Source organism: Thalia democratica, chromosome 1 (assembly GCF_965202585.1).
Source record: "Thalia democratica chromosome 1, ktThaDemo2.hap1.1, whole genome shotgun sequence".
NCBI classification, from domain to species: Eukaryota; Metazoa; Chordata; class Thaliacea; order Salpida; family Salpidae; genus Thalia; species Thalia democratica.
This window is the reverse complement of record NC_139165.1, coordinates 22,302,936-22,320,082: the sequence shown is the minus strand read 5'-3', so window position 1 is coordinate 22,320,082 and position 17,147 is coordinate 22,302,936. Positions and strand designations below refer to the sequence as shown.

The window sequence follows — 17,147 nt, the reverse complement described above, 5'->3', positions numbered from 1 at the left end:
GTATTCAAAATCAAGCTTCAACTAAAAATTATAAATCAGTTATCCAATATCGAAAGCGTATATTGATAAGACTAAAAATAGACCCATTTTCAAGAAAAAACTTTGGAAACAACTTTCAAATGAAATATTTTTATTGTAAAATATTTTGTAAAATCTCTCCTCGCAATTATCTATATAATAGCATCAAATTAAAACTTTAAAACTAAACATTAAACTAACGAAATAATACAAATTGTCCAGTATGTAATCAAACTACTATTTGTTTATTTTTGTGCGAATGAGTTCATGAACTTTTGCATCTCAAAAACTTGTTGTTTCAATAAGTCCACTTCACTTTTCAGCTCCTGAAAGGTTTTTAAATTTTATACAAGAATGCAACAAAGTTTGATTGTAAATTGTTTTAACTTTTCAGTTAATTAAGGGCATAAGGGGGTCCACCTTGATTTTTACAAGTTGGTCTTATTTTATAGAGTTTTATCTGAGCTATCACACATTTTGAACTAATAAAAAAAAATTCAAAAAAAAATTCTAGATATGAGCGATTAAAGTTAGTGACCTCAATAGGTTCCTTATGGAAGGCACAAACTAAAAACGCAAAAAAAAGACCTTTTCACTAAAAATCTATCGCCTCCTTCATTTTTCAACCAATCTTCTTCAATTTTTCACAGAAAGTGTATTATTAAATTTAAAAAAAATTGAATGCCGGAATTTTTTTAATTTTGAAAAATAAAGTTTTTATTAAAAAAACCACCTATTTTATTATATTTTTTATCTAAAATTTTAATTTTTCAATATTTTTAAAATTCCAACATACAAAGTCTTTTAAACTATAAAAAGAACGTTTCCTGAAAGTTTGAGGTCTCTAGCTCAAAAAATGAAGGAGAAGATAGATTTCTAGTGATTTTTACAATTTCCGAGAAAATTGACCCTGAAAAATTTGCTGTCCATATGTTTGTATATGAATTTTTTTAGAAAAATTACAATATTTCAAAAGTTAAATAAGATTTTTTAATTCTATAAAAACTGGCTTGTAGATTGTACTTAAAGCTTTCATATAAGATTAAATGTTATTTTTAGTGAAAATAAAAAATGTCGGACCCCCTATGCCCTTAAATAAAATAAAAAAAATTAGCAGTTACAAGAAACAAAGAAAAAATAAAAATTTTAAGTTAGTTAAAAAAAGTTCAAAGTTCTTAGTTTGCAATTTGTAGTTTTAATAACAAAATTAACGAGTACAAATGAGTTAGTTTAATTAAAATAGTTTTCAAAATATTTAAATAAACTAACTTGATTACTAGGAGGTTTTGTTTGATTTTGTTGCGAAGTTTCTTCAATATTTTCTAATACCTGTTTACATTTTTTTAAATGAGTCAAAATAAAATATTTGTTTATTGATTTAAAGTCAAACTATCTAGCTATATAATTTAAAAAAAATAGTTAAATAATTTAACGGATGCCTTTTTATTAAATAAAAAAATATAAATAACTAGTAACACTTTATGCAAGCATTGATATAAAAATATATACAATTTTAAATTACTTATATTTCATTCAAGCTAAATAACAATTAAAATTAATAAAAATAAAATAACTCAAACTATCAAACTAGTCAATATGAACAAAATATTTGGAACCATCTGTTTTTAATTACATAAATACTTAATATTTATGGTTTTTGGATTACAAAAAAAAAATATTTTAAAAAGCAAATTTATAAACATTATTTTAAAAAAATATACAGGCTGGGCTTAAACTTTGAACTTGATGCACTTCAGCTTTATTTTGAATTTTTCAAACTTAAACAGAATAATAAAGGTAAATAGTTTCTTTGGAAACATTTTATGCTCATAGATTACGATAAATTTAATTGCATCAAGGTCATAGGGGAGGGAGTAAGCCATGTTTTATATATGTTGGTTTTATTTTGAAGAGATTTTCTAAGGTCTAAGATGCTCTTAATTGTTTTAGAAAATTCGAATTATTTTTTGAGATATGATCAGTCAAAGTCGGGCATAATAGGTTCCCTATGGGAAGGAAAAACTAAAAGAACGAAAAAAGACCATTTTTTTAGAAACTTTCATACTAATCTTTACACAATAACAAAAAACGTTACTTTGGACTTCTTAATAAGTATAAAGTCTTAATAAGTTTAATCTTAGATTTCATAAAAATTCTAAACTATCCTGACTATTTCAAAAAATCAATCTACAAAAGCCTGAAATTTTTTAAATGTTCATCTTAGCCTGAGTAAGCTATGTAAAAAAAATTAGGCCATAGAGGTAGTAAAATAGTTTTTTTCAAATATTTTCTTATTTTTACATAAATAAATAAGCGACTTGTTAGTTTTTACTGCTTGTTAAAATTCAAAGTAACTTATGAGATATAAGTGGTCAAAGTTAGAGCATTCAATAAGTTCTTTATGGGAGGCGCAAACTTATAGGTTAAAAAAAGACTATTTTACTAAAAATCTATCTCCTCCTTCAGTTTTTAAGCATTTGTTTTAAAAAAAACTTCAGAATTTTTTAAATCTTGTATTTGAATCAAAAATAAATGAATTTTATCTTAAATTTTGATTTTAATATTTTTCATGGATTTTTTTAATCCACTTCCTACAAGCTGTTTGTTTAATTGAAAATTTCATATCCTAAAAATTTTAATCAAATTGCTTCAAAAATGAAGGAAGAAATAGATTTTTAGTAATTTTTCAAAATTCTGAAAAAATCACCTTTGAATATTTTCAATTCCATACAGCTGTATTGGATTTTTTACAAAACATGTTATACAATTTATCAAAAAGCTTATTATATCTAAAAGTTTATGAAACTTTATTTTTCTATAAAAAAAATCTTGTAGTTTATACTCTAAGCTTTGAAACAAGAGCCAATGTCAATTTTTTTAAAAAAATATTGGATTCCCCCTACCCTATGCCCTTAAACTAAAACTAGTTTGAGTTTTCCTGATTATGTGGCAATCTTGCTAAATAAACTTGAATTTTAAAAAAATCTAAAGCTTGAGTAAGTATACTTTATTATTACTTGATTGTAATGTTACTTAGTATTAAACAATTTATCATGTTTAAAACTAATACCCAATTTATATTACTTTTTGTAATCACACTTTTTAATTTACTGATTAAAAAAAATGTTTTTGAAAATGGAAAATTAATTTATTTATAAACCAGTGCTGGCACAAATTTTGGTGAAGATTAAGTTTTTAGAAAATTATTTTAGGTTTTCTGATTTTATTCAGATGTTTTAAATTATACGATATCCAGTACCTTTTTAGTAAAAAATGAAACAAGAAATAAAAAGTTGTATTTTATAATCATTTTGAATCAAAAATATATTTAACAATTTTACTTACCACTCTATCAAAAGTGACAACTGAATTGCTTGAAACTTCATCACACTGATGAACTTCAGTAGTAGAATGAGCTTCATTCACAACAGTAAATGATAGTTTAGAGCTAAAATTAGATGGAATTCCACAATTAGAAGTAGATGGAATTCCACAATTAGAAGTAGATTGAAGTTCATCACTGGAATTGTTTGAATGGCCATGGGAATTACAAGCAGCTTCATTGTTAAGTTGAAATTCTTCCTGATTGAGAACTGATACTGGCTCATATTTGTTTAATTTTTCTTTGCAAGTTTCAAGCTCTTTTTTCATCTGAAAATTTAGGTACTTGTTAAACTGATTGCAAAAGTGTAAATTTATGCAAACGCTATAAAAAAATAATTTTAACTAAGACAATTAACTTTATCACAATTGAAAAAAAAAAATTTTCAATAAAATAAATCTTTTTGTATATACACTTGTGTGTTTGAGCGATAATTTCTTAAACAGCTGTTATAAATTATATTTTGTTGGTAATTTTGAATCATTTTTAAAGATAACACAACTTCTGTAAAAACATCTTGTATTAAGGTTTAAAAAAATTAACACTAAACTATCAAGCATACTAATGAAACACAACAAATTAAGAAACATTGCAATTTTTAACAAATAACTTACTTTATCAAGTTGCTTTTCCAGCATGCTATTTTGTTGAACAAGTTCATCATTAGAATTCACCAGCTTGCAGTTTTGATCAAATATTAAGAAATATTTTGATTTACAGTTATTTTCTTCCTGTTAAGTATTGTTTTATTAATTTTAGATACAAATAAACTGGTTACTTAAGAAATTCGCTTTCTACACTGGAAGCAAAATTGTTTTTTTTTATGTTTTTTAAAGTTGTTTTTAGACTAACATACAAATAAGAAGAAACTATGTAAAAAAAAATTATTAGTCCCACTAACTATATCTTTTTCTGTATTTAAATCTAGTTTCTGCTTTTTTTTGATATATTTTTTAGTTGATTGACTTTTTCTCTTTTGAACTTGGCTAGTTTTTTGAGTGGTTGAAGTTGAACTTGTTGTTGGCTCGTCACCACCTATCTGTTGTAGAAAAGTTTATAAAAGCTTAAAATAACTGCAGTTTAACTTTCAACTAAAATAAAATAAAAGTTATAAAATAACACAACTTGAAAAACCAAACTGATAAAAACCAAAGTATAAAATAAATCTAATGTTTTTTTTTACTCTCAACTTAGATTATGATTATCTAGAATTTTTTTAAAGAAAGGCAGAAGGTCTACCTTGTTTTCGTCATAAATTGGTTTTGTTTTATCTTTCTTAGCTACTAGATTCATTTGAATTTAAAATATTTTCATTAGTATATGATACAAAACTAACATAAGTTATTGATTTTTAAATTTAAGATAATTATATTTCCTCCAGTTGTTTAAAAATAAAAGGCAATTTTGGTTTTTTAAATGAAAGTGTTAAAAAACTATCTTCTACAGTCCATAACCATAATTTTAATATTTTTTTATAAAACCAATCTGTAAGTTAATTGACTGAAAAACCCACTTGTTAAGGGCATAGGAAGGTCCTTTTTTTTTACTTAAAATAACATTGGATCTTATATGAAAGCTTGAAGTAAAAAATACAAGCTAGTTTTTATAGAATAAAAAATCTTATTTAATTTTTGAGATATTGTAATTTTTATAAAAAGATTCAGGTACAAACATATTGACCGCAAAATTTTTGGGATCAATTTTCAAGGAAATTTAAAAAGTTACTAAAACTATATCTTCTTCTTCATTTTTTGAGCTAGAGACCTCAAACTTTCAAAAAAAAATTCCTTATATAGGACTTTGAATGTATTGATTTCAAAAATATTAAAAAACAAAAAAAAAGTAGGTGGTTTTTTTTATAGAAATTATATTTTTTAAAATAAAAAAATCCTGTGTTCAATCTTTTTAAAATTCAACAATAGACTTTCTGTGAAAATTTAAAAAAGATTGCAAAGAAAATGAAGAAGAAAATAGATTTTGAGGTAATGGTCTTTTTTTTTGCGTTTTTAGTTTGAACCTTCCATTAGAAACCTATTGAATTCACTGACTTTGATCCCTCATACCTCAAAATTTACTTTGAAATTTTTCAAGCAGTTAAAAATGTCTGATAGCTCAGATAAAACTCTATGAAATAAGATCAACTTGTAAAAGTCAAGGTGGACCCCTCTATGCCCTTAAGGTTCAAAGGAAGATAAAAATCCAATAATATTGGTTTTATTTTGTGATCACAGTCACCATACTTTGTGTTAATTATTCAAACAACTTACTATTGTGACTTCATAATAGTTTTGATCTGTTTCATTTGTGCTTACTTCTGTGTCATCATTTGTTTCAGGATTGCATCTCTATAAAATAAATTAAACTAAGCTCATATGTAAATAAAAGGAATTATATTATAAAAACGTTGATTTTAATGTTTCCTTGCACCATGTGTATATGTTTAATAAGAACATGCAGGAAAACACTTTTGCACAAAGACACTTTAAAATGAAGGGTGACACTTTTACAATAAAGTAAAAAATTAAACAATAAAATAAACTAATTAATAAATCAAAAATTACTGTTCGGGAATAACATTGCTGTAAAAAAACTAACAAAAAAATTAAACAAAATCATTTAAAAAATATTAAGCACAAAATAAAATAAATACCAACCAAGGGTTAAGGTTAGGGGTAACAGTAATAGTAAGAAAAAAGTTCAACCCATTCAAAAATACCTTTGTGCAAAAATAACCTTTTGTACAAATAAGTCTTTGTGCAAAAGTGACCCTTTAGGCTTATTTGACACTTATACATTTCAAATTCAATAACATTTACATAATAAACTTTAATAACAACTTTAACTGACTAATTTGTGCATATGTATATTTAGAAAGGTAGTCTCACTTTTTTATCTTTTCTTTTATGTTGGGTTGTGGATACATTTTTATTCTTGTTTGCAGCAAAACCTTCAATATTTGCCTTACTGCTGTGCTGTCTCACTAGGTCATTATAAAGAATGTCTGGACTTTTACCTTTTTTTAACTGGGTACCAATTTTGGTACGTTTGTTTTTACTTTGTTCGGTTAAATTAGATTTTTCAACCTCTTTCAAGTGTAGTATGGGACCTGATTGTTCTACTGTGAAACTTAGTACAGACTTTTTGTTTAAAACATCATTATCTAAAGTGAAGTTGTAAGTTGCTTGGCAATTTTTGAATGAGCATTTAAATTTTAACACAACAAAGGGTTTAGCAATTTTGATATTTTTATATTTAGTTGACAGTGTGCACATAGAGTTAATGGTTGAAAATTTTTCAAAAACATTTTTTCTTAAGTTGTCATTAAAATTGTCTTTTGTGTTCAAGATATCAGAGTAATTAAATTGTAAAACAAATTTTTTTGGAAGGTTTAAACTAGGGCCCTTGTAAAGTGTGGAGAAATATGTATCAATTTCCTTTTGGTTGTTTAAAAAAAATAATTCACACCTTTTTGATAAAACATTTACTCTGTTTTTATTTTTGGCCACAGAGTCACTGGCTTTATAAACTTTCAAAGCCACTAACCTTAACAACTGGATCTTAGGAGTGGTATCTATTTTTTGATAATAGTTTGTTTCAATTAAAGCTTCACAGAAACTTTCTATTGAAACAGTTAGTCTAGATTTTCTTGATTTTGGCATTGGCCTGTTTAAAAATAAATATAAATAATATAATGTAAATAGACAAACGTTTTTTGTATAGTAACTGTCTTTAATTATCAATTTTATGTTTTATATAAGTTTAATAATAATATCTTTAATAGACTCAATATTACTTAGTACTTGACAGTTACAAAATTGTCCAACTAAACTCATCTTAGCAACAGAATGAGGGGATTTCCCTAAACGATTAAAGTGAAATAAGAGGGAAACAAGCAAAATGATGTACATTACACTATCATTTGCCTTGGCCATTTCCTAGATAAAAAATTGATAAAAGGAAAAATAATTAACTAGAAAGTGAATTACAACAAATTTAAAAAAGCTAAAATAATTTAATTAACTTTTTTTTACTTTTATATTATATTTTCAAGTTTTAGCAAATCCGGTCCTTGATTGAGGCCAAATCGTAAAAGATATTAATATTATTTATAAAATAAACACTTAAGAGGTTAAATAACATGCAAACCAAGGAAAAAAAATATAAATAATTTAAAATATTTTTTTTTTGCTATATTATCATATTAATGAAAAAGTAATATAAAAAAGTCTTTATTTTTGGAGGGACCCCATGAAATAATTCAAACCCCAAACAAATTTTTTTTTTTAATTAAAGACAAAGTTACGTTCTCTAAAATAAAAAAAAAAAAGATAGCTTTTAAGATAAGGAAAATAATTGACATTAAAGTTTTATGTTTTTTTTGAAAAATTAATAAATTCGCCTTTAAAATTAACTTTATGCTCGTTATCATTTGCCTTGGCCATTTCCTAGATAAAAAATTGATAAAAGGGAAAAAGAAATTAAGAAAAGTGTGGATTACAACAAATTTAAAAAAGCTAAAATAATTTAATTAACTGTTTTTTTTTTCTTTTATACTATGTTTTTAAGTTTTAGAAATCCGGTCCTTGATTGAGGCCAAATCGTAAAAGATATTAACACTATTTATAAAATAAACACTTAATAGGTTAAATAACATGCAAACTAAAGAAAAATAAAATAAATTTAATAAGAAAAATATTTTTGGTTATATTATTATATTAATGAAAAAAAAAATAAAAAAGTCTTTATTTTTAAAGGGACCCCATGAAATAATTCAAACCCCAAACCAAATTTTTTTTTTAAAGATAAAGGTGCGTTCTCTAAAACAAAAAAAAAGCTTTTAGATAGCTTTTAAGATAAGGAAAATAATTGACATTAAAGTTTTATGTTTTTTTTGAAAAATTAATAAATTTGCCTTTAAAATTAACTTTATGCTCGTAGCAAAATGATGTGTATTACACCGACATTTGCCTTGGTCATTTCCTAGATAAAAATTGATAAAGAAAAAAAAATTAATAAGAATGTGAAATACAACAAATTTAACTGAATTTAAATAATTTAATTAACTATTTTTTTTCTTTAAATCATGTTTTTAAGTTTTATCAAATCCGGTCCTTGATTGAGGCCAAATCCTAAAAGATATTATCATTATTTATAAAATAAACATTTAAGAATTTAAATAACATGCAAACTAAGGAAAAAAAAATTAATAAATATTATTTATTTATAGTTCTAAATCTAAGGCCATAATAATGAAAAAAACCTTTATTTTTGGAGGGACCCCATAAAATAGTTCAAACCCCAAACAAAATTTTTTTAATTAAAGACAAAGGTACGTTCTCTAAAATAAAAAAAAAAATAGATAGCTTTTAAGATAAGGAAAATAATTGACATTAAAGTTTTATGTTTTTTGAAAAGTTATAAATTCACCTATAAAAATAACTTTATGCTCGTAACAATGGACCCACTATGATAAACAATACTTACAGGAACTTTTTGTAATTTACACATTGATATTCTACTAAAATTTCTTACTATGTCCAATTTTCAAGAAGATGCTTTTTGAAAAGTAAAGACATCAACAAGGTACGTTAATAAAAATAACACAACCGCGTAAAGTATGCTTTATTTTTTTTATTACTAAGTAAAAAATATTCACCATATATATCTTTTTTAATTAATGTGTATTTAAAAACTTTATATATTTTTTTTACTAAAACTATTTACAGGTCACGGAAATAAATCAAAGTTTTCAAAGCAAACACAAAATGTTGTAACTTCAGGTTAAATTTCAACTTCGATCGTCATAAAAAAATTTATGCATATAATACATTGACGCACAGTATTTATGCCTTATAAAACCGTAAAACTATGGTTAAGTTACTTTGTTGTTTCTACAAATACATTGACGCACAGTGTTTATGCTTTAAAAAACAGTTAAACTATGATAAGGTTACGTTGTTATTTTTACCAAATAGACATACGCATAGGCATAGTATCTATACTTAATATAAACTAATTAACTTGTTTTTTTTAATGATTATAAACTAACCCAAAATTTGTTCTTTTTTACGCAAAAACATTTTATTAGCTTGTTCTTTACGACTAAGTTTTTGTACACATTAGTGTTCATCAGTGTTATTCTATCAACAAAAACAACTTTCACCGCACAAATTTTTTTATAAAACATTAGTGTTTAGTTGTATAGCCTTTTTTTTTTACATTTACTTTATTTTTTACGAAAAAAACGAAAATCTTAAAATGAAACTTTTAGCAATTGTGTAAATTTTAAGTTAATATTATATTAATATAAATTCATATTAAATTAAAATTAATTTAAAATTTAAACTGTGAAGTAAACTTTAAATAAATGTAATCTAGTTTTTACTGCAACTATTTTTCTTCACGACATTTAAGACAAAATAAAACGATTAATTAACATATTTATTAACTATTAACAGTATTACTTAATAATTTACAAAATTAACTCAAAGATATATAACCACCAAAACGTTACAGGCTAAAAAAGTATTTTAAAAACTTGATTGAAAAAAAAACAAAATATTATGAAAACTTTAATTAAGGTTGGCGTTAAACACTTACATTTTTCTTACTTAAGTTTACAACTTGACAACTTAACTAAATTATTATCATTTAAAATATTAATTAATAGATTTCAATTGTAATTGCAACTTATTTTAGCAAAATTTTAAAATCTATATAAAATACTTTGCATCAGAGTAAAAAATACACCAAAACAATGTTAATGTTAAGGGGTGTTTATAAACCTAGAACAGAGATTCTTAAACTGAGGTAAATTTTCCTTGGGGCTAAATTCCCTTCTTTTAGGGGCTAATGTTTTTTTTACTACATATTACGTAGATTATTTTTTATCAATTGTATTTGTAGTATATTAGTTAGTGTTTAGTTGTAATTTTTTTAAGTAAAATAAACTCATTAATTTATATGGTTTTTATATTTAATAAGCTTTAAGTTCAAAAAATCTTTTTTTTTTCTTAAAATTAAATAACTATTTTTTAGGATGGGAGTAAATTTGATAATAATCTTCCAAAAAGGGTTTTTCTATTTGTAGACATAACAAAACAACTTAACTATAGTTTTACTGATTTATAAGGATTAATACTGTGCGTCAATGTATTTGTAGATATAACAAAACAACTTAATCACAACTTTCCTGGTTTTATTAAAAAAGTGGCCCAAGTACTGTGCTTTCACCTACTTATTCTACTAGTACTGCATCTAATATCTACTAGTACTGCATTAAACCCAACCCCATTGATTTCCTTTTTAGTTAAAAGCAAACGACCGTTCTCTAGAATACAAAAAGATAATAATTTTCTTTTAAGATAAGGAAAATAACTGTGTCCAAAGTTTTGAATTTTTTTTAAATCCTTAAAAACCGTTACCAAGCCAACTGCGTACTCGTAATTATTATTACCAATGTGAACTTAGCTTACCGCGTTTTTTCAAGAATTAAAAAAAAATGTCCTAACTTTAAGCTCAATCATTTTCCTAGTCTTAATAGCAAGTTTTTATTCTTATTCTAGAGAACGGTCCTTTGCTTTTAACCAAAAGTTTTCCATACGGTTGGGTTTTACTTTTACTATAGGGTCCGTTAGAAAAAAAAAAAGCTTTATTATGATTTTTATTTTAATGAGTTTGAGTAAAAAAATAGTTGTGATGTTTTATTTTTCTTTAAATCTTCTAGTCATAATGTGAATAAACGATTCAATTTTTTTTGACTAACTGTTAATATTTTGTACAATTTGACCTTAATACAAAATTAAATTTTTAAAACTAAATTTGTAAAAACTCTGATCGTTCAGTGTAGCCACTATAAATAAATATCTTTAATAAAACTTTTACAATTAAACTACAATAAAAATAATAAAAATACTATTAATTTGATTTTCATCTAATATCTTTTTATGTAGAAAATAACCTATGCAATCTTTAGTGAAATACAATTCATTTGAACTAGAATTCCCTTACTTTAAAACTGTAGTTGCTTAGGTAATTCCCCTAATTATTGTTGCTCATCACAAATTTGATGACACTTTTTCATTGTAGCTATTAACTTACATAAATTTATTATTTTAATAAAATTATTAAAGTCATACAGAAAATCAAACACATTTATTATAGTATAAATTTGTTCTATACAACAGAACAGTAACCCTAATTAAAATTTTTAATATAAACAGGAAAAAATGGTAAGAAAATCACCTAAATTGAGACCAAAAATATCAGTTGAAAGTTTTTGTGAGGTACTTATTGCCACAAATTACTTTAAAAAAATTGAAAAAACTACCAAAGCAGAGTTGTTAAGGTTAGTAGCCCTAAAAGTGTTTAAAGTCAATGATTCTGTTGCCAGGAATAAATCACATGTAAATTATTTTTTTTTAATGTGACTTATGTATTTATAATCATCAAAAGGAAATTGACATTTAATTTGCAACACACTACAAGGGCCCTGATATAACTTTTCCAACAAAATTTAGTTTACAACTGATTTATTTTGATATATTTAACACAGAAATTAATTATAATAATAACTTAAGAAACGATGTTTTTGAAAAATTTACAGCAATTAACTCTATGTACATACTGTCAACTAAATATAAAAATATCAAAATTGCTAAACCCTTTGTTGTGTTAAAATTTAAATGCTCATTCAAAAATTGCCCCGCAACTTACAACTTCACTTTAGATAATGATCTTTTAAGCAAAATATCTATACCAAGTTTCACAGTAGAACAATCAGGTCCAATACTTCACCTGAAAGGGGTCAAAAATCTAATTTTTTTACCCTCTCAATTTTAAAAACCAAACTTGCCTATATTTATATATATTTTAAGAAAATATAATTATAATAAGATTTAAAATTAATAAACTAAGTATAGTTTTGTATCATATACTAATAAAAATGTTTTGTAATAAATTGAACCTAGTAGCTAAGAATAATGAAATAAAAACATTTTTTGACAAAATTAAGGTATACCTTTTGCTTATTTTTAATAAAAAATTTCTAGATAGTCTAAGTTAAGAGTAAAAAAAATAATTATTTTATTTTATACTTGGGTTTTTGTCATTTTAATTTTTCAAGTTGTGTTATTGTATAACTTTTTTTTTTAGTTATAAGTTAAACTGCAATTATTTAAAGCTTATATAAACTTTTTTTACAACAGATAGGTGGTGACGAGCCAATAACAAGTTTAACTTCAACCATTCAAAAAATTAACCAAATTCAAAAGAGAAAAAGTCAATCAAGTCGAAAATATATTTTAAAAAAGCAAAAACTATATCTGACTACAGAAAATAATTAAGTTTATGAGATTGAAAATATTATTTTAACATGTTTTATTTATATTTATTATACACTGTATGTTGGTAAAAAACTTAAAAAAAACAAAACAATTATGTTACAAGTGTAGAAAACGAATTTCTTAAGTAACCAAATAAATTGGCTAGTTTAGTTAATAAAACAATATTAAACAGGAAGAAAATAACTTTTTCTTGATATATGATCAAAACTGCAAGCTGGTAGAATCTAATAATGAACTTGTTCAACAAAATAACATGCTGGAAAAGCAGCTTGATAAAGTAAGTGAATTGTTATTTCTTAATTAGTTGTGTTTAATTAATGTGCTTGATAGTATATTTTTAATTTTTTTTAACCTTGATACAAGATGCTTTTAAAAATGCTGTGTTATCTTTAAAAATGATTTTGAAATCTACAACAAAATCAAAGATTTATTTTACTAAACCTTTTTTTTACTTATGATAAAGTAAAGGGCGTAGAGGGGGAGGGGGTAAAACACTTTTTTCACAATTTGATCTTATTTTATATAGTTTTTTAGTAAGCTACTAGATGCAGATTTAAAAAAACAAAAATTTTTCTGAGATATAGCTGGTCAAAGTTGAAGGTAACAATAGGTTACTTATAGGAGGCGCAATCCAAAACGGCAAATAACTAAAAGTCACTTCAAATCTATCTCATCCTACGTTTTTTGAGATAAATATGTACCTCAGATTTGCTGTAAATGTTCCTTGCAATATTTAAAAAATTCTGTTGGAACAAAATTAAAAAAAAATTAAAAAATGTAAATTTTAAAACAAAATAAAAACAAAAAAAAATTTTGCTACTTTTTATATAGTTTTTTTTCTTTTAATTTTTCAAAATTTCCATTAGATAGAATTTTTCAAATATTGGAAGGAAGTTTTCCTAAAAGTTTGAATTAGTTAACTCAAAAATGTAAGAGAAGATAGATTTTTAGTAAAATAGTCTATTTTTGCTGTTTTATTTTGATCCTCTTATAAAGAAGCTACCCAGTTTAAGGGTATAGGAAGGGGGGTCCAACAATTAAAAAAAAAGTTAACATCGGCTGTTATTTCCAAGCTCAGAGTATAAACTATAAGATATGTTTTTTAAAAAAAGAGTTTTAATAATTTTTGAGACTTAACAAGTTTTGATAAAGTGTATAACATGTTTTGTATAATTTCTAGTGTGGTTTTCTCTGAATTTTGAAAATTTACTAAAAATCTATATCCTCTTTCATTTTTAAAGCAATTTGATTACAATTTTTAGGAAATGTAATTTTCAATTATACAACCAGCTTGTAGGAAGTGAATTAAAAAAAAAGCCATGAAAAGTTTTATGACCAAAGTTAAAAATAAAAGTCATTCTTTTTTTGTTTGAGATACAAATTGTTTAAAATTCTAAAAAAAAATTTTCAAAAACTGAGAAGGAAATAGATTTTTAGTGGAGAAGTCTATTTTTGCCCTTTTAGTTTTTGCCTCCCTTAAAGAACTTATTGAACGCTCTAACTTTGATCACTTATATGTCATAAGGCATTTTAAATTTTAACAAGCAGTAAAAAGTAACAAGTAGCTTATCTAATTATGTTAAAAATAAGAATAAATTTTAAAAAATCTTATTTACCTCCCCTATGCCCTTTTTTTTCAACATGACTATCTCAGGCTAAGATGAACATTTTTGAAAAACTTAGGCTTTTTTAGATTAAGTTTTTGCAATATTCAGGAAAGTTTAGAATTTTTCTGAAATCTCAGATTTGATTTTTTTGGACTTTGAATATATTTTGTTTCTTTCACATTTCTGTTATTAAGTCCTCTATCTTTTGTTTTTAAGTATTAAGGTTTGACCATTTATTTATTAAAATTTTTATCATATTAACTACTTATCTATTATTTCATCTCTTATTTCTCATTATAGTTCTTGCTCATATTAACTACCTTTTTTTGGTCATTCAGGCTTACCTTTTAGCAGCCTGATTCAATAATAAAGTTACATTTAATAAAATTAAAGTTCTCAAACTTTGTAAGTATAAAAGGATTTCAAAGAAACTATTTACTTTTATTATTTTGCTGTTATTATTCTTTTATAATTATAATTTTGATTTAGCTTGAATGAAATACAAATTATTTAAAATTTAATTATTTTTATAGCAGTTAAAAAAGTGTTACTAGTTATTTATAACTTTTTTTAATTTGGATAAATGAATCCATTGAATAACTTTAATAAATTTTTTCATAATTATAAAACTAGATTATTTGAAATTCAATTAATAAATAATGTTTTATTTTGATTAACTATTTATTTTTTATAAAATATTACCAGGTATTAGAAAACAATGAAGAAACTTCGCAACAAAATCAAACAAAACCTATTAATAATCGAGTTAGTTTATTTAAGTATTTAAAAAACCATTTTAATTTAGTTATCTTATTTGTACTTATTACGTTTAAAAATAAAACCATAAATTGCAAATAAAGAACTTTGAACTTTTTTTTAATCTTTTTTTAAGTGATTTAAAATTTTTGTTCTTTACTTGTTTCTTGTAGCTTTAAATTTTTTATTTTATTTATTTAGTTGATAAATTAAACTAATTTATGATAAGACCTTACAAAACATCTTGTACAAAGTTATAAAACTTTTCAGGAGCTGAAAAGTGAAGTAGACTTATTGAAACAACAAGTGAATGAGATGCAAAAGTTCATGAGCTCATTCGCTCAAAAATAAACAAATAGTAGTATGATTACATACTGGACAGTTTGTATTATTTTGTTAGTTTAATAATTAGTTTTGAAGTTTTAATTTGATGCTACTATATAGATAATTGAGAGGTGAGATTTTACAAAAATATTTTACAATAAAAACATTTCATTTGAAAGTTGTTTCCGAAGTTTTTACTTGACAATGGGTCTATTTTTAGCTTTTTCAATATTGAATAACTGATTTCTAATTTATAGTTAAAGCTTGATTTTGAATACATTTTTAAACTTTTTTTTTACAACATAAACTTGTTAAAACATTAGGTGTATGAAGTGCAAAAGTTTTAACGTTCATTTTCGTAAAACTATATACTTCTAATATAATAAATAGTTTTATTGTTTTTAAACTGTACAGTTCGTGTTATATTTTTATTGTTAGGTTATTTTTTTATGTACTTTGAAAATTGTGTTTCCAAGTTTAAAATAGAAGTATATTTAAACGTTTTTTAATAGTTTTACATGAAAAGATTTAGACAATTTCCTTTTAAACTTCGTTTTTAGTTTTTGTGTTTTTGTATTATAAGAATGCTTTTCATCACATTCTCCATTTAAAAATGAATATAAAAATTTAAATTCTTAGTAGAAAATAAGTTTTAAATGTTTTTTTAGCTTAAGATTAGTGTTCTTTTAAGTAGGGCATCGATTTAAAAATGTTTTGTAAACTGTTAATATTAATTTATTGTTTAATAGCATTATATTAAAGTTAAAATTATGTGGCTGTTTTATTATTTTAATGAATGTATGAAATTTATAAAAACAGTTTTTTACTGTTTTAAGATATACAATGTTTCTTTTGATTTTCCTGTTCTGATATATATTTAACTATCTAAAAGTTTTTAATTTAAACTTAAATTTAGTTTTTTTTAAATATAAAAAATAACTTGAATACTGGTTCGTCTCTTCTTAAGTTAACGTTTTTCACAAACTTAAAATTTTTGTTTTGAGATATTGATTGAAATATTTTCGTTTGCTTGTGATATTTTCACTCAAACTTTTAATAAAAACTACAGTATTTGTTTAAAAGACAAAAAAATTACGTTTTTAACATGTAAACTTAAATACTAATTTTTAAAATCTATATTAGTACTGTGGTGTTACTGAATTTGACAATGTTTTTTTTTTTTTTGAAATTAAAAATTAACCAACAAATAATATTTTTAGCACTGAAATAAACTAGAATTAACGTAATAAAAAAGAGATTTAATGCGGTTTTCTTTTGAAATAGTTTGTTAAAAATTTATATCTATTTGTTTATTTTTTGATATTGAGTGAAACTTAGTTGAATATATTTTAAAAGAAGTATTTTCAAAATTAAATTTTACAAAACAAAAGGACAAAAAATACAAAAACTTTACATTTTCAATAGGACCAGGATTTAGGTTTGTGTTTTTACTATAAAGTAAAGAACTGGATTACTTCCAGAAAAATATTTTGCAATTTGTTTTACGGGTGTTTACAAATTATTTGCAATTTAAAGATTTTAATCTACCTGATAAGTTTTAGACAATTATGTCTTTTTCTACATTCTATCATTAAAAGCTTCTACACTAAATTCTATATAGTTGAACAAAAAAAAATGTCTAGACACGCCCTGAAGTTTTGAAAGCTTTGTCTTAGTTACCATAAAACAACACTTATCAGTTTTTGGTGACATATT

General features: G+C 23.7%; 1 protein-coding gene across 1 annotated transcript; it reads right to left on the bottom strand.

The window, feature by feature from the left end:
• Positions 1 to 169: 169 nt before the first annotated feature.
• On the bottom strand, positions 170 to 7,099 carry LOC145846738 (uncharacterized). Its single transcript, XM_082953362.1, has 7 exons — positions 6,286 to 7,099; positions 5,668 to 5,745; positions 4,302 to 4,439; positions 4,015 to 4,131; positions 3,364 to 3,669; positions 1,288 to 1,347; positions 170 to 344 (listed from the first exon to the last, which is right to left on the bottom strand). The coding sequence occupies exons 1-7, from the start codon at positions 7,057 to 7,059 to the stop codon at positions 264 to 266; spliced, it is 1,554 nt and encodes a 517-aa protein (XP_082809488.1). The 5' UTR covers positions 7,060 to 7,099; the 3' UTR covers positions 170 to 263.
• Positions 7,100 to 17,147: the final 10,048 nt, after the last annotated feature.